Source organism: Aythya fuligula, chromosome 13, assembly GCF_009819795.1.
Source record: "Aythya fuligula isolate bAytFul2 chromosome 13, bAytFul2.pri, whole genome shotgun sequence".
NCBI lineage: Eukaryota > Metazoa > Chordata > Aves > Anseriformes > Anatidae > Aythya > Aythya fuligula.
This window is the reverse complement of record NC_045571.1, coordinates 20,618,916-20,642,111: the sequence shown is the minus strand read 5'-3', so window position 1 is coordinate 20,642,111 and position 23,196 is coordinate 20,618,916. Positions and strand designations below refer to the sequence as shown.

Here is a 23,196-nt window from a genome sequence, read left to right as displayed (position 1 = left end):
TGGACTGCACTCACCCTCTTAAAGCTGCCTTGCAGCGCAGGGCCGGTCCTTTCAGCAGGCGTGGGTGCACCTCCGTTAGCAGCAGCGTCCACCTCCATGCCTGGAGCTCACCACGGTTACTGCTCCCAGGTGGAGACCAGCAGAAGGACCCCGTGCTACAAGTGCCTGCTGGCTGCTGAACCAGCCAACTGCAGACCACAGCCCCAGGACGGCCCAGAGACTGAGGCTGTTTGTACAAATGCTCATAGCAAAGGACTCCCAGCTGTGAAAGCTGAGTGGGGTCTTGTGCCCGGCACAGCAGGGGCTGGCCACAAGCTAGATTATTATAAGTGTTCTTTATCTGTGGCTAAGTTTCTCCACCTTTCATTAAGATTTCACATCTCCCTCCAGGCCAGGCTAATTATAAGTCCAGTCTTCACCTGGAGCCCAGGGAAGCGCTTTGTGCCCACTGTTCCCAGTGGCTGCCAGCAGCATCTTGGTGCTCTGCCCTCCTCCAGCCCCTCGGGACACCCAGGGCACGGAGGTGATGCCCCCGCAGCACCCAGCCCCAGCCCTGCGGGCGCACGGCTGAGGGCACCCAGGGTGGATCCCACAGGAGAGCAGGGCTGCGGCAACGTGTGGCTGTGCCAAGTACTCGGCTGGTCTAGTTAAAGACTGGTTCCTTCTTTTTTAATATGTGCTTACATATGAGCTTCCCACAGAAATCCTCCTTACGAGCAGGAAAGCAGCCCGCAGGCTGCGGTGGGGTCAGGCTGACCGCGCGGTCCGGGCATGAGGAACGCCACCAGCGCTGGGCTCCTCCTTACCCAAACCCGCTGGGCGGTGACGGCCCCTCGGGAAGGCTGCGGGGCCAAGGCACCAGCTCCCCCCGAGCCCCGTGGGTGGCAGCCTCTTCGGTGGGACGCTGGGCGGGCAGAGGCCATGAAAAAACTTCTTGCACACATTTCTGAAAATACAGGGAAAATAAAGAATGCCACAGCTTTTACCGCTTCAAAGCATCTCCTGATTTTTCAGTCCAATCGCAGGATATTTTTCGGTGGACTTACTCTTGATTTATGTCAAGTTGGTGGTGGTTGCCAAGAAAACGTCTGTGTAGAAAGCTGCTCCTAAATCACAGCATTCAGCTGATTAATTGTGCAGCAAGTTTGACCAGAGCCAGTTATGTGGCTCTAAGCTAAGACTCTGGTCTTGCAGGAAGCCGTGCGTGGGCGGGCTCCTGCGCCTGCATGGGTCTCTGCGCGGCGCATACATTTCAGCTGTCAGTGCTCCACTAAGTACATTTCAGTACATTTCAGTTCTAAATTTATCATATAGATGTGTCTACTGAAGTGCCCTTAACCTCTCCGAATTCTTCCTCTGGGAAGTCCTAGCGGAGGCCCGGCCCCAGACTTGGAACCTTTGTCCTGTTACATGCTTTCTCCATATAAAAGCCTATGGGCTTTTACTTAATGCTGGAAAATATTTTTCTTGCTCAGATTAGGTCAAAACATTTTCCTTAAGGAAGCAAAACACTGCATCTGTGGGCTGGGACACCAAAACTGTTGTGATAGTGCTTCAGTGCTCAGCCTAATCTGTAATCATTTAATCCCAGAGCTAACACAAAAAGGCAACAGCTGCTCTCCCTGAAACAGCATGGCTTTGTGGCACCCGTCCCTGGAAAAATGACGGCCCCAGATGCTGATTTTTCAGACTGCAAAGAGAAACAAGGCACTAGGAAGGACAGCAACCCCCGAGCTGCCACTAGTCCTCATGCCCCCGGGTGCCAGGAGCCCCCATCCCCGGTGTGCCCGCCGGGTGCTGAGCACTCCTAAATCTGGGTTTGAGCAGCGCCTTCCCAAAGGGCGGTGGCGCCCCGAGCACCCCAGACACTGGCACCGCACTGAGGTGCAGGCGAGGCTGGGAGAGCTGAGGAATCGTTCTCTGCAGTGCTCCCAGTGCTGCGTGCTGTATTAATTTGGTCAGGACTGTGGGCTCCTGCCAGTTTATGTTCTTAGGATTAGTCTTCCCAGCCAAAGAGGAGGGGGAAAACTAAGAGGGAGCGAAGGAAGCACTTCATGTTGCATGCCATGAACCTCACGCACCAACTCGGGGAGGAAAACGTGTGCTGCAGGCAGAGCTCACCCACCACCGGCACGCTGCGGCGCTCAGCAGCGAACAAATCAGCATGCACTCGGTGTTCCCTGCTAGGGGAACGATTTTCTTCTTCGTTAATAGGAAAAAGGCTGACTGTCAAAACACCCAGAGCTCTACTAAATCCTGCTGGGAGGAGGATGTGCTGGGGCTGCCCTCCTGCGCCCCGCGCTGTGGTGCTGAGCGCGGATGGGGCAGGCAGGACCGGGCTCCCCGGAGCCGGTGCCCGGCCGGGTGTCACGGGGTGCAAACTGGGCGCTCGGTCTGGGGACAAGGGGTCTCTCGGAGTGACCTCCTGGCACACTGGGACACAAAGACGATGGGGACAGAGGTGAGCTGTGAAGCTATGGGGCATGGCTGTAGAGTCCAGCAGCCTCAAACGTGGGCTGGAATGGCACAAAATAATTGCAGGAAAGATACCGAGAATAACAAAACAATAAGGAGCCTGAAAAAGTGTCAAGGGTTGTTGCTGAAGAAGCGTTGCTGTTGGTTTACGGCATTTAATTAGGGCCACAGGTTGAAATGCAGGTCAGCATGCTCGCTGCTATTCAGCTGAAGCCCATCACGGACACAAGAGCTGAATTTACTCATCCTAAATGGCCAGAGCAGGAATCGCTGAGGAAAGCCAGAGGCAGGGCTTACAGGAGGAAAAGCCACCGGGGGTGCTGAGCCCAGGCAGGGCCTGGGGCTGAGGCAGAGCCCCCCCACGCTCAGTGCCAGGGGCAGAGCAGAGCAGGGGGTGGCACAGGGCAGGGGGGCACACCAGGCGCCCGCCGTGCTGCAGGGATTCTGCTGCCGAGCGGCTGAGCCCCTCGGCCACGAGCTTGCCCCTGGGGACCAACCCCTGCAGGTGAGGTGTGTGGAGGGCCCTCGGCTCCCCAGCGCCTCTCTGGGCATCGCTGCCTCGATGCCTGGCAGTAAATGGCTGCTGAAGTAGGAAATCCCACGGCGAGGTTGTGGCTCTGCTCCATGAGGGAAGCGCTCCCATCCCTCCCTGCACACCCGTCGTGCCCTGCCCTGAGCTGAGACGCCTCTCACGGCAAAAAATCCACGGTTTCAGGATACAGCTATTTAGGGGAAATGGTCCAGTGAGCAACCTGGACTCGAAAGAGCTGAACGATTCAAAAATGCTTTTGGCATTTATTTGAAAACAAAACCAACAAAATACCAAAAAACCCCTGTGGGCTCAGCAGGAATTTTGTGGTTGAAGGAGGCCTGCCCTGCAGCAAGCTGCCGGGGGATCTGAGCCAGCCCCGCTCGCTAATTGCCGTGCAGCAGCACTGGCACAGGGGCTAAGGACAGGAGCAGGGGCTGAGGGGCCCGGCGGGGTCGTCGTGCCCAGCCCTGGAGCCTGCGGGCAGCCACAGGACGAGTGACCACGCACCCGCATGGGGCGGCCGCTGGCACCCACAGCACAGATGACGGAGACCCAGCAGGGGGTTGTGGTTGTCGCTATTTTGGGGGTGCAGTTCAGCCCCCGGCACTCCCCCAGCCCCGTACAGGTGGTTCGCGGCGAGGAGAGGAGCTCCCCACGGTGGGGTCTGCTCCCGAGCACCGCCCGCAGAGCCCTGCGCTCGGGCAGCGCAGGCAGCGTGGATGAGCGAACTCCGTGGAGAAAGGCAGGTACTGCTACATTGGGAGAAAACAAAAGCCAGCAGGAGAAGAGCCTGTGAAGCTCTTGAGGCACAGGGGTCACAGTTCAGGTTCAGCCCAGAGCGTGCGTTCTCCTGCACGCAATTAGAAGCCTGAATCACTCGGAGAAGCTGACCCCAGAAAGCAAATCACATCAATTAGCTGCAGGAAGAGGACTGTCAGGGACAGAACTTTCTTTTCCAAGCGCAGTACTGCAGACAGAACCCCTCCAGCAGCTGAGGCAAGCGAGCAGCCGTGCAGCGCCCACCCTGGGCTCACCTGCCCTGCCAGGGGCACGCTGCCCTGGGGACAAAGCTGCTCATCCCCACGGGGACCTGCAAGGGGCCACGGAACCACACGGCCAGGCAGGCACCAGAGGCTGGCACGAGGGAGCAGGGCTCCAGGCAGCGCTGGAGCAATGGGCCAGGCGGTGCAGGACTCGTCTCAGCGGGAGTTTCTCCCATGAGAAGCAGCAGAAACCTGGCTCTGGGGACTTGGCGATGCCGCAGCAGGCAGGCAGGGAGCAGGACCTCCTCGCTCCCACGGAGGCACGGCTGAGCCTCCCTGCAGCCCCTGTGTGCAGGGACAGATCCTGCACCACCACCGGGATGGGTGAGCCTGATCCGCACAGCAGCTGAGTGCTGGCAGCTTGTGCAACCTTTAGGCATTGTTTGAAGACGAAATAAAGCACACTTGGACTTTTTTTATTTTAACTTCATGGAAACTTTATGAACACTAAGTAATCTATGCTTTTACATGACACAGTGGCTCTGAGGGCTGACGTCCCGGGGCTGCCGCTCCTCGCAGCGCATCCCCATGCTCCTGGCTGCCCCGAGGCCGTGTCCCTCGCCCACCCGGCGGCACAGCAGCGGCACAGCAGCGTGTCCCCAGTGCTCAGCTGTGCTAACAGAGGAGAAAAAGGCCGGCACAGACACATGCGACAAACAAATTTAAAAGGACACCACGAAATAAGTTTTTAATAAGCTGCTTCCTTCCATTGTTTACAATGTCAGGCTTCAAAACCAGACCCCCTCCGGCTTTGTTTCTTCTGACTCAAACGTAAGCCCACAGGCATCTGCGCCGGGGAGCAAACACGAGGCTGGCTTTGTTCGGGAGCAGCAAGCAGCACCACGGGGCAGGGGCAGGACGTTGAGCAGCCACCACTGCCAACAGCACCAGCAGCTTGGAGCTGCTGAGCTTTAGGTGCCGTACGGAGGGTGCCATGCATCAGCCCTCCCTGCTCCTTTGGTGGAAGCCCCGGTGCCCGGCTCTCCTGAAAACGTACCGCTGCGAAGGGTCCTTGAGGTACACCTCTCACGTCAGAAGGCGTTTTTGGAAACGGGGGCCTTCTCTGGAGGAGCCACCGGTGTGACATGCTGAGTGATGAGGTCCCGTTCCCAAAGAGCGCTCCTGCAGCAGGAGACTCGGGGCGGGCAGGCGGCTGGGTTCTGGTGGGAACGGCTCCACAGCTACTGCAGCAACCCTGGGCTCGGTCAGAGCACCCCCCCTTCCCACCTTTAAACTCGCTGCTTTGCAGCTCCATCGCTGTTCTGTTACCTGACCCTGACAACACAACGTGCTCTGCTTCGATGCTGCTTGCAGCCCCGTCCGCTCACGAGAGGGTGCAGCAGAGAGGACCCGACTCACCTCGGCTTTGAGAAGCCCTGAGATGCTGGTGTACGTCATGCAGCCTAGGTGGTGATAGTACATTTTTAAAAGCCACTGCCACATGCCACTGTTCAGAGCACGAGCACAGGAGCGAGCAGCTGGGGCACAGCCGAAGCCCGAGGGAGCGGGAGCACCATTGAGACGGGCCTGGAGTGTCCAGGGAGCGCCAGAATTACATTCAGGAGCAAAGCAGCTGGGTGCCAGTGCACACAGAGGCAAGCACCAGGAGCCAGCACGGGAAGGACTGCTGCAGCACCCCCCGGCAAACCCGCACCGGGTTCAAGGGGTTGGAGCACCTGGCAAGCAGCTGGCGGGGAATGTTTGGCCACTGTTTTGGGAATGCTCCCAGCACCCACAAAAAAAAAAACAACACTGAAAACAGGGAAGCTGCCTTGGGGCTGCTCACAGAAAGCGGGGAAGCGCTCACAGCCTATCTACAGGTAAACACTACGGCGCAGGAACCGAGCCCTGCTGCTGACTGGAACCACACAGAAGCCTCTACACAGGTACCAGGAGCGGGCCTGGCCTGGAGAAACACGTCCCCTCCAGACCAAAGGGCATCGTCACAATACTGCTGCTGAGGAAGAGAGAACGGAAATCTCTTGGGTTGGAAATTAATGTAACAAGCAAATAGGAAACTGGGTCCCTCTTAGGAAAATGCTGGGCTTTGAGCCACATTCCGTGAGTTTCGGTCCCTCACCACCTCCTGGCCCAGCAGGGTAACCACGGGGCAGAGGCTCCTCGGGAAGCAGCTCTGGGGGGAGCTGGGACAGGAGGAGCAGGGCCGTGCGTCTCCTGCCGCCCCCAGACACGCTGGTGGGAGGCTGCCCCCGAAAACCCCATGCTGGCTGCCCTGCCCTGCCCTGCCCTGCCCTGCCCTGCCTGCCAGGGGCGTGCTGATGGCCAGCCACGGCACCAGGCTTCCCACAGAGCAGAGCACAATGGCCCCTGGTCCCCGTCCTGCCTGCCTTAGCACCAGTGGTGTTTCCAGTCATACACACCGCCCTCCTACACACAGGGGAACACACTACAGCTTGCTGAGCGAGGAAATCGTAGCATATGGGAAGGAGCTTCTCACGGCAAGGCGGCAACACAGCTTCCAGTCATTCTTCCTGTGCGTCCAAGCACTGGGAATCAGCCCCTCGTGCTTCGACTGTGACATCTGTCCAAGTCTCCACCCTTGCCAAGTCACATTTCCCAAAAACAAGCAGGGAAACACGGCTCCTATCCTCTGCTGTCCCCTCCGCAGCCCGTCGGACGGCCCCTGCTCAGTGCTGCCCTTGTCGCTGCTCAGCCAGCACTGCAAACGTGCCTGGTCCCCTGCAGAGGCCCCCCCGAGATCCTTCACAGCCTGTGCGGAGAGGGATGGCAGAAGGACTGGGAATGGTTCAGAACAAACATGTAGGTAGGGTCTTCTCTCCATTTTTATCTCCCTCTCTTCTAATTTCTTGAGCCACTTCTGAGAGTGCGCTCTGAAATTATCGTCCGGTAAGATAGCTGCTCTCCAGGTCATCTGAACTGGAAAAGTCTGAGCTGTGCCACGTCCATTTCACAATCACAGAAAGTCTTCTGGGTCTAGCTGGGCTGAGATGGTCACCAAGTCTGAAAGAAGAAAACAAGCAGGGTAGCATGCAGCAGAGTCAGTTCGTCAGTGATGGCAAAACCACAGCCAGCACAAACCCAGATTCTGGCACCACCGTTGCCACAGTCCTCGCATTTACCCTGGCTACCGCAGCGAGAAGGCCTGGGAAGGGCAGGGGAAGGGCTGGTTTGCTCCCCCCTGCCAGAGCACCACCCTGAGTCAGCGTCCTCCCCTCTGCACGGCTCCCTCCAGAAGGGACATTTCTCGGGGGCTCTTCTCCGAGATCCCCACTGCCTCTGCTGGAATCCCAGCGCCCGCTCTGTCGAGCTGAGGCTCAATGTGTGCTTTGTCTGACTGCTGTCAGGAACACGTACCTTTAGTCTCAGCTCTCGTCACCTGGGATCCTGCCTTGTGGTGATGAAGAACTACGCAACAAAGTGGAAGAAAACAGAAAAAAATAATGTAAAAAAGCAAGTCTAAACTCAGACCTACAAAGCTAAACTGAGGGATGGGTAGCAGTCAGGTCAATGATATTCTTCAAGTGAAGAAATCACCACTGACACTAGGAGACAACTTCTAGCAGCTTTTCAAAGACTTCTATGCAAACCTACTTGCACTGTTGGCAGATGGTGATCTTTAAGAGCAGGAAACTGAAGACTATTTGCGCAGGTATTTTCTAAATAGAATCTGCTGCCACAAACCACAGGGCCTGCAATTCAAACCCCGCCATCCCAGCCAAGCCCAAAGGCCTTGGTGCCCGTGCTGCCCCTCCACCACCCCCCAGCGGGCTGTGGCAGGGTTCTGCCCTGCACAGACACCACGTGCAGGTGCTGTGCCTGCCCGGCCCTGCCTCCCTCATCAACTGCTGCGAGCTCACAGCCCTCAGCCCTCCCACGAGCTGTCCCCTCTCTGCCCTTCATGCCGACCGACAAACCCATACAACACGTGCTGTGTGAGCTTAGATCCACACACACTGACGTGTCCACTACTTGCTCGGTGGATTTACGGTCAGTTTTGTGCGAAGCCTGTACCTGGAGCGAGATGTAGCACTTACTTGCTCGTTCTTCGGGAAGCTGTCTCAAAGAACTTTGTCCTGGAAGCCACGCTGCAAAGAGATCAAGAGAGGTCACTCCGGTTATCTGATAAGGCAATTTGCTAATTAGGTAGCAGGGAAAAGAGCAGCAGCAGTAGCAGACACTGAAGACAATCACTTCCTAGGATGTCTTTCTGTGCTCCTCTCGCCCTCGGCTCCACTTCGTGCTTCCTGCACGCCACTCTGAGCGGTCAGCCCCCAACCACTGTTAGTCACCCTGCTACTTCCATGCTCTTGCTCAAAATCCCATGTGCTAGTATAAACCTGCACCCATCCCTTTTTATGGCCTCTCCTTCACTTTTATATGCTTCATATTAAGCTTCCAACTGGCCTCATAAAAAGAGAAGTTATAACAAGTGATTCAGGAGAGCAGGGGCAAAGCCCATTCATGCCCTGCAGGTGTGGAGCTGAAGCTCACAGCACCCTTCCTGGGTTAAGCAGTGAAAACGCAGGATTGGAGTCAGCTACCTAACAGCGCTGCAAGAAGCTTTCGGCAGCAAACAATGGTGGCAAACTGCCATTTGTAATGACAAATGTTTTTGCCATCTTGTATCACTACAGGCTGATATAGGTGGCCACCCCAAATCTTAGAGTGCAAGGCCGGTGGCAGAGCATTGGGTGAGGGACGTTGGTGCAAGGACTCAGGTGGCAGCCCGAGAACCCACAGGACGGTGTGGAACGGAAAGCACAGCTTGGTGAACGCGCAGCAGCTGCAAGCTGCGAGCCCCAGGTTGGGGCTTCCATGCCATCCACGCCAAACTGGTCCTGGGACTTAATCACCTTCTTCTTTTCCTGTATTTTGTTTTGTTTTGGTTTGTTTTTTCCTCCCACTGAAGCCAGCAGAGTTTCTGTCTCTTTAAAAACTGAAAGACATCTAACGATGAAGCTGAACAGCATCCAATTTCCTTAACAGAGGTCCAAGCTGGATCTCTCCTTTCCTGGGAAGCATCTCATTTGAGAGGCTTGTTCAGAGCCAGGCAGGGAGGGAGCTTCCAGTGGCACTGAGATGAGAAGTAACAGAGAAGGTGACAGAAAGGAAACTCAGCCCCAGAGCTATGCTGGACGAGGCTCAGAGCTTTGTTTTTCCCCCAGTGTGTTTGCTTTTGCTATGGCCACGCTCCCTCCCCATTGTGCCCTGTGGGCAGAGCCCGACCTGGCTCTTGTGCAGCTATTCCAAAGCAACTCAAACCCAGGCCGGCCACGGTGTTGAAGGCGATGTCCACCGGCCCCAGCCACTGCACGTCGAGACTGCTGGAGAGCAGCGTGGCGTTTCTCCTCTGCTCTCCCGAGGCCCCAGGTAGGTGACGCCAGCTCCCGCTCCTGCTGCCAGGCGGCCCCGCTGTCCCCGCACGCCCCCCGAGCCCCCGGGGGCCGGCAGCAGCCTCGACTTACACGGAGGAAGGCATTTCCTCGGCTGTCCCTGCTATCAGGTCCGGCCTCTGCTCCAGCTTCTGAGGGACGGGAGTCCTGCACGGTGGGTCCGGGGGCCTCACCGGGGGGCGCATTATCACAGGCTTGTCGCTGTGGGACCGAGGCTTCGGGACACCGTCAAACTCGCCTGCAAGGCAGATTACAAACGTTACGTGTGAAGCTTTGGCAGAGGGCTAGCTGTTTGTGCAGATACACTACAGCAGTCGGTGGGCTCAGGTCTGTCTGCCTGCCCCAGCGTCCTCTCTGACAGCTGCCAGCAGCCAGAACTGGGGAACAGGACCCAGGACCACGCAGTTCCCCCTCTACCTGTCCCGGCACAGCCTTCTAACATGAGGAAGAGGGGCTGCTGCAGGAACCACCTGACAAAAACCCGCTATCACTACCGCCTGCCAGGCTGGGAGCTGCCACTTTGCCTTAACTAAACCCGGGCAGCGCAGCGAGGAGCAGCCCCGAGGAGGCCGCCGCAGCCCCTGGGCTTTCTGGGCGCTTGGCTCAGACAGGGGGCCCTCCTCTCCTGCCCCCGGCTTTCTGCTCTGCTCACAGCAGCTCCTAGCCTGGCCCTCGCTGCTCACGCAGCCCCTGCAGCCCTCGGCCGCCCTCGCTGCCCCGCTCCACAGCGCGCCTCCCCGGCTGGTTCTGCCGCCCCACGGTGCTGCGAGGGCCGGGTTCTGCCCTTCTGATCATTTCCACTGCTACAGACTCCAGCTTCTGAGCAGACACAAGCCCAAGATGTTCTTCTGTTTGGTAAGTTAATTAATTTGGTGTAACTACTTGACCGGGTCTTTGTCAAACCTTTAGCTACTGGACCTTGTTACGCTTTGGTGCGTTAGCTCAGACACAGGGCTCAGCCAAATAAATCTCTTCTATACTTGCCTTTGTAAATTCTGATCCTGGACTTTCTCCTTGGCAGACCGGTCAACTGGAGTTTCTCAGGAAAAGGCCTATTTTCTAAGCCTTCAGCTGACATATCCTCTTGGCTTCTCCAGTTTTTCAAAATTATCCTCACTAAAGCATGATACAGCGTTCTAGCGCTGATCTGAAAGTATCAATACAGATGTAATATAACTTTATTACTAATTCAGTGTTCTTCTATTTATATGTCCCAGGATCAACACAGCCAATTTTATTACACTGTGTCTCCAGAACATGCTGTCAGCATGCTATGGTTGATAATGCCAAAACATAAAACTTGTAAGCACTAAATGCAGCCGATGTATAAACCAATTTTAAAAGCTATCTTACTTTTCCAAAGGCAGATTTCCACCTCCCATTTATGCAACAAATTTAAATTAAGCCAGTAGTATTAGTCAGATGAATTTTATGTTTGTGCTACCCAGCCAGGCCTTTTATTCTTTCTCTTTATTGTATGTGGGAGTCATTTGTCAAGCATACAGCCCAGTTTTTATTTTCTAAATACAGGACCGTGAAGCTGTTAGAGGATGACAGCATCTAAAAAGCACTGGAAAGAGTGCAGGAAAAGCTGGCAAACTGCAGAAAGCAATACTTCTTTTTTATGACCATCGTCTTGAGTATCTTACAAAACTCAGCACCAAACACATGCTGTTACAGCAACGCGTTCCATCCAGCAAACGGCGTCCTGGCAGTGCAAGGGACAATTTCTATAAACACACGGATACGCAAACAGCTACATGCCTTGCTCCGCTGAGATGGACAGCAACAACTCGAATTTGGCCCCAAACTTATTATTTCTACATATTACGTGTTTCTGTATAAAGCTTATTAAAATACAAATAGGACCCAAATAAGACCAAGAGACAAAGTGCAGAAGCAGATGCTCCCAGGAAAGCCTCCACATGCCAGAAGCTGTCACAGCGGGCCTGGCACACACAGCAACCAGAAATTAAAATGTGAGAGTGACTCAAAGTCACTTTATTTGAAAGTCATTAAAGTGACTTTCGCTGCTTCCCTGGTTTCTGCTGAGGAGAGAGTTGAAAACCCAGGGTGCTCGTGGCTGGTCAGCCTGGGCACAGCGCGTGGGGGTGAAGGATGCAGAGGACGAGGGCTGGCACAGACCTGCCCTGGGAAAAGGGGCTCGCTCTGCCTCGCTTGGCCGGGATGCTCACCCTCTCTGCCGCAGACGCCTGGCCGGGGCGCGGGTCTCCTGGCGTGGAGCGTGGGGGTCCTCAGGGCAGGGCTGGCCACCACGCCGTTGGCAGCCTTGCCAGCCACCAGCTTGGCTCCTCCGTCCTGCAGCCTGGCCACCGGCTTCCCCAGGTCCACCTCGGCGGGGGGCCGCGCTGCCTCGTCCCCCCCGGGCCGGGGCGCGGGCAGGCGGCTGCGGAGCAGGGGCTTGGGGGTCTCGGAGCTGATGCTGCCGTTGGGAGTCTGGCCGTAGCGGTCCGCTGCGGAGCCAAGGGGACAGACAGCGGCTGGGTTAGGAACGGGCACGTGGCACTGAGAAATCACAGACCTGGAACAAGGCTGAGTACGACAGCATGCGTTTACGGGTTTCTTTTAAATTTGCAGTGCTCTTGATCCTGAGAAGCTTTGTGACATGCTTTTATGTCCCCCCCCCAAATCATTCATCTCACCCCTCTTGTTGTGCCACAGACCCACACACAGGATGCCAAAGAACAGTGATGAAACTGATTACGCTCTGCAGACTCGGAGAGGGCCCACATTTACACCTCTGCTCCCACTTTGGAAAAGCATTTAAATGCAAGGTGGAGAGGTAAATGCCCTAGCTACATGAGAAGTCTTGTGATTTTACAGAGCTATTTGAATCACCCATCTCGCGCCGGTGCCAGAAGGTACACTTGCAGCATTAAACCTAAAACATCATCAAAGCTCTAAAACCTGTAACAGATAAAAAGACCTGTATCCTCTTCTGGTGATATTGTGATCTAGGGCACAGCTTGCAACAACAATTACAGCAAACCAGGTGCAGATAGAAACATGATTTTAAATCAGTGTGCCCTTAAGTACGCTAATAAGGGCCTCGCCATTTCCTCACAATCAAATTAACGTAACAGCAGAGTTGTACTTGGTCTAGAAAACACCCTCAGTGGTCCTGAGGAAAGGGGCTTTGCTGTTCCTGTAAAACACAAAACCGTCGGCAGCGCTGCTGCCTCTGCAGCCTGCCAGGACTAACGCACTCTGCAGGACGTGGCTCCAACAGCACGCAGCATGCCCCTGTGCGTGCCTGCCTCGTTCTGCAGCTCCCTTCCTTGGCTGCGTCTGTGCTGCTTTGCACTGGGACCTCTGAAGCCTCAAAACCCTTTCACTGGCTTCTCACGTGCAAGAACAAAGAATGCTGCAAGGAATACAAACAGAAAAGAAATCCGCACGCAGTGTGAGTTGTGAGGTGAGCATCCTCTGGTGATTACGTTTTTTGTTTTCCTTTCTCACTGAACACCAGAGCTCGCTTTCTGCCATGCTCGTGCCCTTGTAAATGCAATTCTGCTGTTACTGTCACTGCTTCTGGAAAGGTGTTCAAAGAATAGGGGTGAGAGAAAGCGAGGGTGCCAGTGGGAAGCTGAACTGACCTCCACTTTCTTCCACAGAAGCCCCAAAAAAGACAGGTCTTTCCCTCAGAGGACGCTTGGAAATGGTGATGGGCTTGTGCCTCCGGGCAGCCACCCTGGGGGGAGGCACTGGTGGGGCAGCGCTGTCTTCTGGGGGGCCCGAGTAGATCTGTAAGGGCAGACAGATTTTTAGAGGATGCTCATCAGATCAGGCAAGTGTCCTGCCACGCACCCACTTCGGCATCTGCAGTACTGAGCTAAGTAACGCAGAAAGATCACAAACACAGACAAAATGAGCAGAAGCAAATTAGATCAGATTAAGTCAGCTTTGAATCTGATATTTGCTGAGAAGCATCAGGTTTTCCACACTAGTGAGGCAATGCAATCTACAGAAAGCACCCAAACAAGCCACCGCATTGTTTTCGATTTAACACTGAAAACCACTTTGGGTCTTGGCTTACAATGAAGTATGTGGCACCCTAAAATTACCCCGGATGAAATACTGGCATAAAAACAATACTGGTTAGGAGTTGTATCTCCTTTTCTCACTGGTCATATGGCACCTATTTGGTTGGGGTTAATTTAGAGGTCCTTATTTATGTCAGCATTCTTTTTAATAGCTGCAAAAAGAATAAAGCCTTTGGGCAGCCTTTGGATGATATGAAACAACACAGTAAGGACCCACACCAACTGCTCTTGTATTTTTCCCATGGATATCAGCTGAACTCACAGCAGCCTCAAGGAGTGAATACTGTGCAGGGAGCGGCAGGGGCTCGGAGAGCTGATTCCTCTTGAAAGGCGGATGTTTTTTGAAACATCAGCCTCATTCCTACACACTGACAAGTGTCCAACGTTGTTTTTAAATAAAAAGAAGTGTTAAGTTCTCTGGATGCTTACAGAGGTACCATAGACTGCTGTTGTCATGAGTTGCTTTTCAACATTTGGAAACCATGCTAAAACCCACAGCAAGCCACTCCTTTTAAGATGTGAGTGCAGCCTCTGCTTTGGTTCTGCTTTTCAAATAAAAATCCAAGTTAAACAACTTGAAGGTACAAAGATATTGACAGACCGTCACATTTAGAAGGTTTGTACAGCGAAGAAGGTGTTTCCAGAGGGATCAACTTATTTAATTTAATCGTGGCACTGATATATAAGCTGTGGGAGCAGTAATTATCCCCGAAGACTTCATGAATAGTTACTCTGTCCTTAGAGCCTTCATATTGCACCCTATAAATAATCTCTCTCTCTTCCTCCAGGCTCATTTAAAGTGTTTGAATATACGTGAGCTGAAGATACTTTCAGCTCTGACGATGAACTTACATGCTCAGGCTAATAAATGTTACTAACTTAACTTTATTGCTAAGAAATTAAAAGCAAGCAAAGATGTCTGGTTTAATTAAAGATTTAATTCCAGCTCTTGGAAGTGGCAGGGTAAATTGTCTGTTGACTCAGCCCAAACCATAGGCTGCATGAGAGGGGATGGCAGAGGCTCAGTTCTGGAGCAAGTTCCATGAGGATCCCAATGCACAAACACTTTGCTGTTTTGCTGTGAGAAGTTACTCAAAAGCATTTGTTGTGACCTACCAAGACACCGGCATGTGACTTTCACAAGCTTCTTGTGCAGATGCTCCTACGGCTCTCTGGGCAGTTTCATCCCGTTTCCCTGTTCTCCATCTACCACAACCGAGTCACGCCACCCATCTGGTCCCCGTTTGGGAGCTCTGACTCCACATCCACTTTTACAAAACCCTGATCTTCCAGCTCTGGCCTCCTCTTCCTTTCCCCAGAAGGGAGGTTCTGCCTCACGCGTGCTGCCCTGGCTGCTGGGAGCCGTTCCCATCCTCCCTCTTTAGCCGATGTCTTCACACTTCCCCCAGGATGTACGAGATTCTTTGAACCCTCTCAGTGTGATGAAAAGCTGAAGGATCAAACTCACTTGTAAGAACCTGGTGCTCTTACCAAGAAAGCTATCTGGTCCCTGGTGTCCTGATCTGAATGCAAACATTGATCAAGTTTTTGCACATTATCATAAAACTCTATCGCCCTCTGGTCACTCTGGAAAGCTTCAGCAGTTGTATCAGGTATCACAAGGAGGAAGCACTACCAAAGAAGACAGTGGAATATTCTGCCTTCCATCAGGGGGCAAAATCAGCAGTTCCCCTCCCCAGCCTTCCCTAGGTCATCCCCACACCTACATCTGAGCAGGGCATTGGCACAGCTGAATCATTTTCATCAACCCTTCAGTATTTGTTTGCTTTGGTATTGTTCCTGTTCTAACAGTCAGACAGCGTCATGTCTTGGATTGTGCCTGCTGAAAACTGTTATGCTCTAGTTTGGCTCCTGGCTTCAGCAAAGGAAAGAAAAGTCCTCTAATCTCCAGATATTGAACAGTTGTTCAGTTTTTGTTTTTGTTTTTTTCTCAATAAAGATTTATCTTATTTAAAAAGAAAACAAAAAAAAAAAAAAAAAGACTCAAGGTTTCCTTTGGAATTAAGTAACTACAACAACCACAACATATCTGTTACACTTTTTGTTTGGTTCTGAAGCATCTCAGTGGAGTATATTTTGAAAGAAAAATCCCAACCCTTGAGGAGACCACAAAAAAAAGGAGCCAGAGCTCCAAATCGTTGCCACAGCAACAACTGGCACGAACGGGACGGAGCAGCGAGGAGCTCCGTGGGGGCGCTCCCCGGGGCTGCTGCCTGTACCTTCCCGAAGTGCTCGATGAGGATCTCAACTACGATGTTCTGGAACTTGATGTTCATCATCGCTGCCACGGTGTCCTCCTGTGCTCGCATGAGGGTTGGTCCAAATATCACCCCCATGTTAGATGGTGACATCAGATTCTCCCGGCTGTGCTCACACACACTGTGGGCAGGAGGGAAAGAAGCAATCATTATTTTTTATCTTATTTTTTTTTTTAAAGCCAATCTTATTCTACGAAATGTAAAAGGCGCATCAAGAATCAGCCGCTGAATTTTCTTTGTTCTGTTTAAGCAGAATTTGTTTCCCAACCCTATCAGACAGAAAACATGTCTCTGGGACATGCACCTTCTTTGGCTCAGGCAACCGTCTGCGAGAGCAACATGCTGACAGCATTTCTGTTTGATCTCTCTCAACTCTGCAAACAAAAGTCATCTGTGCAGCACATACACAAGAGGAATCATTTAATTTGAAATACACTATTTATCCCAAACTGACTTCTGGCATTTTTTGTCTCTTTGAAGGAGACGGACCGAATGCAGGGAGCAAACTGGGGGACATTTCTTCTCAGAAAGAGCAGTCAGGCACTGCGACGGGTTGCCCAGGGACGTGGTGGAGTCGCTGTCCCTGGGGGTGTTCAAGCAAAGGTTGGACGTGGTGCGTGGGGATGTGGTTTTGTGGGTGACATTGGCAGTAGGGTGATGGTTGGACCAAATACCTTGAAGGTCTTTTCCAACCTTAAAGATTCTGACATCTTTGGAGGATTGCAATAAATCTCCACAGCATCTTTTTCTGAGAGAATCAGTTTCCAAAGAGCAGAACTCTCTCTATTCAGCAGCTTTCAAGATTTGAAGCAACACACAAGCCTGTGGAGCAGCACAAATTATTGCCTGAACGCTAACCACACAGGTGGACACTGCACATTCTCATCCTACACATTTCACATCCTACGCAATCCACATCCTACTCTGAGGACCAAAGGAGAGAGAGACTTATGCTGAAATTTAATGAATTCTGCCTTCGCACTGTAGCTCTGCTGCCAGAGAGGTTTCTGACAGCATAAAGGGGGCAGGGAACGTAACTTCAGTGTAAACGCTTTAAGGAATAAACATAATGACCACAAAACCAGCGTTACCCTCATCAGCCCGTAAGCCAGACACTCTCAATTCTGCCACTTCAGCAGAGAGGTTTCTAAAAACCACACAGACGTGTGCATGAAAGGCTGGCAGCAGGTCCTAGTTGGATCGCACAGACTTCCTCACCCCAAAAGAGAGGGCACAGCACCGAGGGCCAAGCACTCAGCTTTGAGTGCAAGGGCTGGAAGTTCTTTGAGTTCAAGAGTGGAAGAGGTGCTGCCCAGCACCCCCAAGCATCCACTGCCTACACATCTGTACACTCGCGGCTTCGTGCTGCCCTAAGGGCTCAGCCCACTGAGCTGGAGATAAAACCAAAGCGTGCTTCACATTCAGCCCAGGGGCTCTGGCCTTACAGCTGTTCCTGAACACCAGACCTAATGTTCTTGTTAATTGGACTGAGAGGTGACAAGTTTATGGCTCTGCTCTCTCAGACAGTATTTTTGTTTTAGAATTATTCCCTGCTTCGTGCTTGTCAGAAAGAGGTGAAAGCGGCAATTAGAAAGAGAAGCATCACTTGATGCAGTGGGCAGCACGGATAATCACACCATTTGTGCAGTCAGAATGTAAATTCCTAGGGGGGCAGTGCTGGATATGATTTTACAAACCTGCCACAAAAAAATGCCTGTTCTCTTGATTCTGTCATTCCTTTTGCTTTGGCTTTAGAGAAAAACATCTGCTTACTTGACTAGGTGTCGTATGAGGAGCTCCAACATCTCTCTGTTCTTGTCAGGTAGTTTATAGACCAGAGCGTGAATGGCTCCCAGCCTGTAGTCCAGGTTCTCAGATTCTGGGGAGAAGTAACACAAAGAAAAGTTTGTGCCTTTTAAAGTAAATACATGAAAGAAAGGTAAAGCCAAACTAAATCTGTGGGAGCTGTTCCGTAGGCTGGCTGGCCAAACCCAATGATGGGAAGCAGAAGGAAAAGGAGATTACACAGCAACAGGGCAATCACTGTGGGAAACAAAGTGAAGTGGAAAGAGGAGGAAAGAAACTTGAAAGGGAGCTCGGGGCCAGACTCCCTCTCAGCACAGGGACACAGGCTGGGTACGGCCGGCTCCTGCCCCTCGCACGCCGGCCCCGCAGAGCAGCACACCTGGGAACCGCGCAGCCCGGCTGCTGCTATCTTACCAGCCCGGAGAGCTGGAATGCCAAACGGCACAGCAAAATGCACCGCCAGAAAAAAAAGTCCTTGAGTCCCTGACCCAAGGAGGTCACTTTCAGAAGCATAAATAATCAAGAAACAATAAAATACTCAGTGTGAGAAGAATAGTGTGGGATTTTGGTGGCTGGGAAGCTTAATGGTGCAAGTTTCTGAAGGAGTGTAAGGAAAGGATTATGGTTTGCAAATACCCAGCCATCATTGGTGTAATCAGTACTAAAACTAATAAATCTTGGGCTTGAGCACAACCAGTGGGTGGTGGAAAATTTTCTTTGCAAGAAAGAACAAGTGTTATTAATTCTCCTAGGGTCCAAAGCAAGGGGAGGCGGGGATCTTTCCTTGCCTCCTGTTGACTTCCAGGAGACATGGGGGTGCGAAGGATGCTTTCATCCAAAATGCTTCCACGTGTGCCACGAATCTCCAAATGCCAGCACTCTCATGCTGAGGCAGATGACTAACTCCCTGCTTCCCCTGCTCTACACCTCAGCGTGCTGGCTCTTGGCAGCCTGAGGACGCAGCCAGTTCAGGTCTATTATGGCTCATTTGAAATGGCCATTATGGCAGCACAGCTGCGGACTGGCTGCTTTAGCACAGGCTATGCCACGATGGTTTGCCCGTGTTACTTGGCTGATCTCTGTTAATATTGGCTGCGACTCAGCCTCAAGTGGTGCAGGAGAGAAATGCGTTCCATGTACCAGTAGATTCTTTGGACTCAGCATCCCAGGACAAATTTCATGACCCAGAAGGACCACCTAACTCAGCTTGGCAACAGCACATCACATTCCCTCACAAGCATTAAAATAAATACACCAATACTTTTGAGAAACAATTCTTCTGGGACACTTGGGATGATTTGTGTTCAGGTTAGCTGACAACCCCTGGCTCCCAGGCCCTTGGAAAGCATGCAGCCCTGTTACAGGGAAGCATGCTGCAATAGCAAAGAAAAGAAGGGAAGAAATACCTTCATCATCTTGCCTTAAAATTAAGCGCCCAGAAGAGAGGGTCACTCCTGTTTCTACATTAGCAAGTGGCCAGATAACCCTGGTACAGCCTAGCAAAGCTTTTTCAAGTGATTTTAACATGCACTTGCTCTGAGTATGGCAAAACCAGGCAAGTACTCTTCCAGTCCTGTGGCTTGTGGTGTAACGGACTGTTACAGTGTGGTTTTGCCCCCCAGGTCCTCTGCCACCCCTTGTGATGCTTCTCCTCCCGGGGGGCTCACACGGCTCCGCTGCCCCAGGGAGCACCACGAGCCCCGGGACCAGCTGGGACGCAGGGCGGGCTGCGTGGCAGGGGAATGCAGCTGTGGGACAAACCCCAAACAGGCTCCGTGCCCAGCAGCGTGATCAGCACCAGGAGAAAGGAAGCTCCTTCCACCAGGTGAGGGCTCGGGGCCACCACCAGGGCAGCAGCAGGACTTACTGGCAGCCAGGACCAACTCTTTGTGGAGCTTGTACGTCATGACAGGTTCAGACAGGTTCCTGCAACAACCAGAGAGAAAGCTGAGCTCTGCGAGGCCACCGTGACCTGCTCACAACCGATCGCAAAGCAAAACGGTGGGCAAATCTGCTCACCCCCAGCCCACCAGTTCCCCACAGCATCTCCCCCCAGATGGCATTGCAGGATGTGGCATTTCTACAACAGGCATATTTCTCATGAGAAGAAAAGGAAAAAGATCCATTCCCCTTCCCAAAGCCTTCGCTGCTTCGTCTCCGGTTCCAGCAGGCAGATGTTCCCACCTGGCAGCACTCTCCGCTTCCCACCCGACCAGCCCCAGGCTGCTTTGCTCGCCCCGTTACCTGAGATAAAACTTCAGCGAGCTGGTAATCGTCTTGATGTCCCAGTCGCTGCTTTGGAGATCTACATCCCCTGGACATTTTGGATCTGGAGGAACAAAATGGCTTTAAAATAAGACTCATTTTGAGGTTGTTAATAAAAGCAAGCCCTCAGGGAGGGTACCCACTTGAGAGAGACAAAGCTAGAGCAGCACGTGAAGAAAGCTGGTCATTCCCACAAGGGGGAAAAGCAGAACAGCAGCACTGGCACCAGTATTTCAGAAAGGCTGTTACTCAGGGTGAAGAGAGTGTTGCTAACCAGGGGCAAAGGAAGAAGCAAAGGCAGTATTTTAACAGTCAGCAAGGCGCATTCTCTAGTTTGTTTTTTCCCAGTGCAGTCAAAACTGGCAGAAACCATACATTCTAGCAGCTCCATGATAAGTCTTCTCATACCCAACATAATCCAACTTTCCAGCTCCATCCCCTCCCTCCCAGCAACTCCCCTAACGGCTGTTCTGGAAGCATCCCCTCTTGCTGCAGAGAGAGGAGGGGCATGCAGAAAGCAGCAGAGCTGGGTGGAATCGTGCTTTGCTCCTGCCTGCCCCCCGACCAACCCATCGTCTCTGCAGAACGATGGAGTGAAGGACACGGATGGAAGAGGGGGGTCAGCTGGACTGAGGAAACAAACTGCATGACTTATTTTAAGAAAGAAAGAGGACTAGGGACAGAAAATCGACCTCCTTACTCAAGTTCAGGAAGAAATTGTTCTGCGGCAGTTTTTTCTGCTCAGTGCTGTTGGACTTTGCGTTGTGAGTTTGTACGCAGTGGGGTAGCAAGTGGTCAACCAGAGTGATGAATATTAAATAAAACGAAAAGCCACTCACAGCTGGGGTTCAGAAGGGAAAAACACAGAGCTGCTCGCAGGGAGGGTGAGAATCAAGAAGCAATAAAAACTTAGGCTAAGTAATTAGTCATCAGGCAAGCGTAACTGGATAGCTGAAGTGGCTCCGTGGGAATCGGGTACAGCTCCATGTCAGCACAAACCAGCCCATTTAATGAACAGCAACAATAGTAAGAGCAGGAACAGCCTTGGAGTACTACATTGACATCAGATGTCCGCACAGGGAGCTGAAGGAAGCTGGCGCATGCCCGAGGCATGCAGATACCAATGTAAATGTACTTTTTGCTCTAGCCCCCTCCAGCAGCCGGCCACAGGGGCTTGGCTGTGGGTGCCCGAGACCCTGGGGCCCGCACGGCGGTGTGGCCACCTGCCCTCACCCTGCAGGGACAGGAGCAATGGCTTCGGCTGCGTCCCTGTCTGGGAATGTCCTGGCACGGAAGGACACTGCTGAGCCCTGTGCTGTTCCCACTTCTTGCATAAGGAGTGCCCAGTACCCAACGTGCTTGTATGAAGCGCAGGACTCAGTGCAGAAAGGCTTGCCACAGCAGCACGTACACCGACTGGTCTGTGGGAAGAACCATTCCCTCCTGCAGCAGGTATGCCTGCCGCACGCAGGCTGGGCTCGGGCCGTGGCAGGCCCCGTGGGACACGCACCTGGGGCTCTGCCTGCTGCTGCCGGGCTCAGGCTGGCGTCGTGGATGCTGCGAGGAGATGGAAGCGCTGGTTCTGTCACACGTCTGCCACCTCCAGTCCTCAGAAAGCCTTCACAACTGCCTGTCTGCTTAGGATGTTGCAAAAGCTCTCACTGGCTTAATCTGACCTTTATGAAGCATGATTTCAGCCCTTCTGAGCAAAAACCCTAACCCAGGTGAATGGCCTCGCTGCTAAGGTACGGTACGTGGTACGTGTCCCCACCACCGTGGGGTGAGGGAAAGGGACCCCAGGTTCCCCCTCCTGGGCTGCTGCAGGGCTGGCACCGCTGGCACCTATGCAGACAAGCAGCTCCCGAGGCACGGTGCTGGCTGGGCACGTCCCCTGGCAGCAGTGCTGTCTGAACACCAAGATCCTTGGGACCATGCTGCTAATTAACGCGGGCTAACCTTCCGCCCTGTTCTCATCCCCACTGCCTAAATAAGGACTGGGGCATTGGCTTTCACAAAGGAAACGGAGCCAGGACGGCCAGGTGGGCCCCAAATGCTGCTGCTGCTTGGCTGCGGGGTGATGCTGGCCAGCCTGCGCCACGTGGAGGCGCGGAGCAGCAGCGAGGGCTCATCCCTGCTGGCCCTCGTCCCGCTCCCGGGGCCGCAGCGGAGCACACCCCGGCACGTGACGCCAAAATGCCAGAGTATTTTTAGCACAGGGTGGGAGAAGGCTCGTCCCCACAGCTCCGGGGTCACCGCCTGCCTTCGGCTCCCCGCTGCTCCCACAGCCTGAAATACGAGTTGAACCAGCAGCAAAGGCGGTGGGAAGGGAGAGAGGACAGGGTGGGAGGCAGAAAAAAGCTCAGAAAAGCAGGGAAGGGTGTGCCGCAGACTCATCTCGTTTTGAAAGCCGATCCTCTTTACCCTTCTCAAACAATATAAAACTATAACGGTCTAACCGCACGGAATAATTCGTTCTTACCAAAAAAGGCATTCAGCAACTTCTGCACCTGAATGTTGCTGCCAACCGTTCGGTAGACGCCCTCTGTGGAGATCCCTAAGCACAACAGAGCAGTGTTAGAGCCGTCCTGGCAGAGGGCTGTCCCAAAGCACCATCTGGTGGAGCGACAGCCTGCTGGAGAGCTGCACAGCCACCCCGTCCCGGCACCCCGCACTGCCCAGCCCCGTGGGGTCGGTACCCCCACTCTGCTCCTCTCCCAGCCCCTGGGACCAGGACAGGGCTGGCTGCATCCCCCAGGGCTTGGACACGCCAGCACCGCCACCTCCCCGTGCAGCCCGGAGACTCGGGCGTTAGGGAGCAATTTGTCCTGCTCGGACAGGCTGCGGGTTTGGTGAGAGCCCATACGGGGAGGTGTAGTCCCCTGCCCCGCTTCTGTCCTGCCCTTCTGCCTAATGGGCCCGAGCGATACCTTACTGCAGCTAAACCCTGCCTCTAACCCCGCACACAGAGCGCTTCCACAGCTGTTTGCCTGCAGCCTGGTGGGCAGCTTCCTCTGAGCCAGAGAAACTGGGGAATGAAAACACCACAAAGGCGAAAATTCAGTCCCACCTGGAACTTGGTACGACAATACTCCAAATAACGCCTTATTTCTGCTCTTTTAACACATGTTCTCTAGTCAATTAAACAGGACTGCCTGTTTGCTAACACCGCTATGCTGTGGATAACGGCACACACCAGGGTGACGGGAACGAGGACACGCCAGGAGGGCTGCCACCCCCGGCTGCGCTGCGGGCACCTTACCTTTCGTTTCTACCGCGTTGATGCACTTCCGCACAAACTTGAAGCCGACCTCGTTCAACTCCACTGTTTCAAACAAGGGAAGCAGTGTTAGCTGCCGG

At 53.4% G+C, this 23,196-nt stretch overlaps 1 protein-coding gene across 1 annotated transcript in view; it reads right to left on the bottom strand.

Annotated features, from left to right (window-relative positions):
* Positions 1-4,469: 4,469 nt before the first annotated feature.
* OPHN1 (oligophrenin 1) overlaps positions 4,470-23,196 on the bottom strand; it is a 57,801-nt gene continuing 39,074 nt past the window's right edge. The window contains exons 13-24 of the mRNA XM_032196277.1: positions 23,099-23,161; positions 22,319-22,393; positions 19,819-19,903; positions 19,442-19,500; positions 17,542-17,647; positions 15,730-15,889; positions 13,043-13,190; positions 11,621-11,899; positions 9,498-9,663; positions 8,067-8,117; positions 7,387-7,437; positions 4,470-7,032 (exon numbers count right to left, since the gene is read on the bottom strand). Of these exons, the coding sequence (XP_032052168.1) occupies positions 7,395-7,437; positions 8,067-8,117; positions 9,498-9,663; positions 11,621-11,899; positions 13,043-13,190; positions 15,730-15,889; positions 17,542-17,647; positions 19,442-19,500; positions 19,819-19,903; positions 22,319-22,393; positions 23,099-23,161 (1,235 nt within the window). The 3' untranslated portion in view covers positions 4,470-7,032; positions 7,387-7,394. The remainder of the gene's footprint in view (positions 7,033-7,386; positions 7,438-8,066; positions 8,118-9,497; positions 9,664-11,620; positions 11,900-13,042; positions 13,191-15,729; positions 15,890-17,541; positions 17,648-19,441; positions 19,501-19,818; positions 19,904-22,318; positions 22,394-23,098; positions 23,162-23,196) is intronic.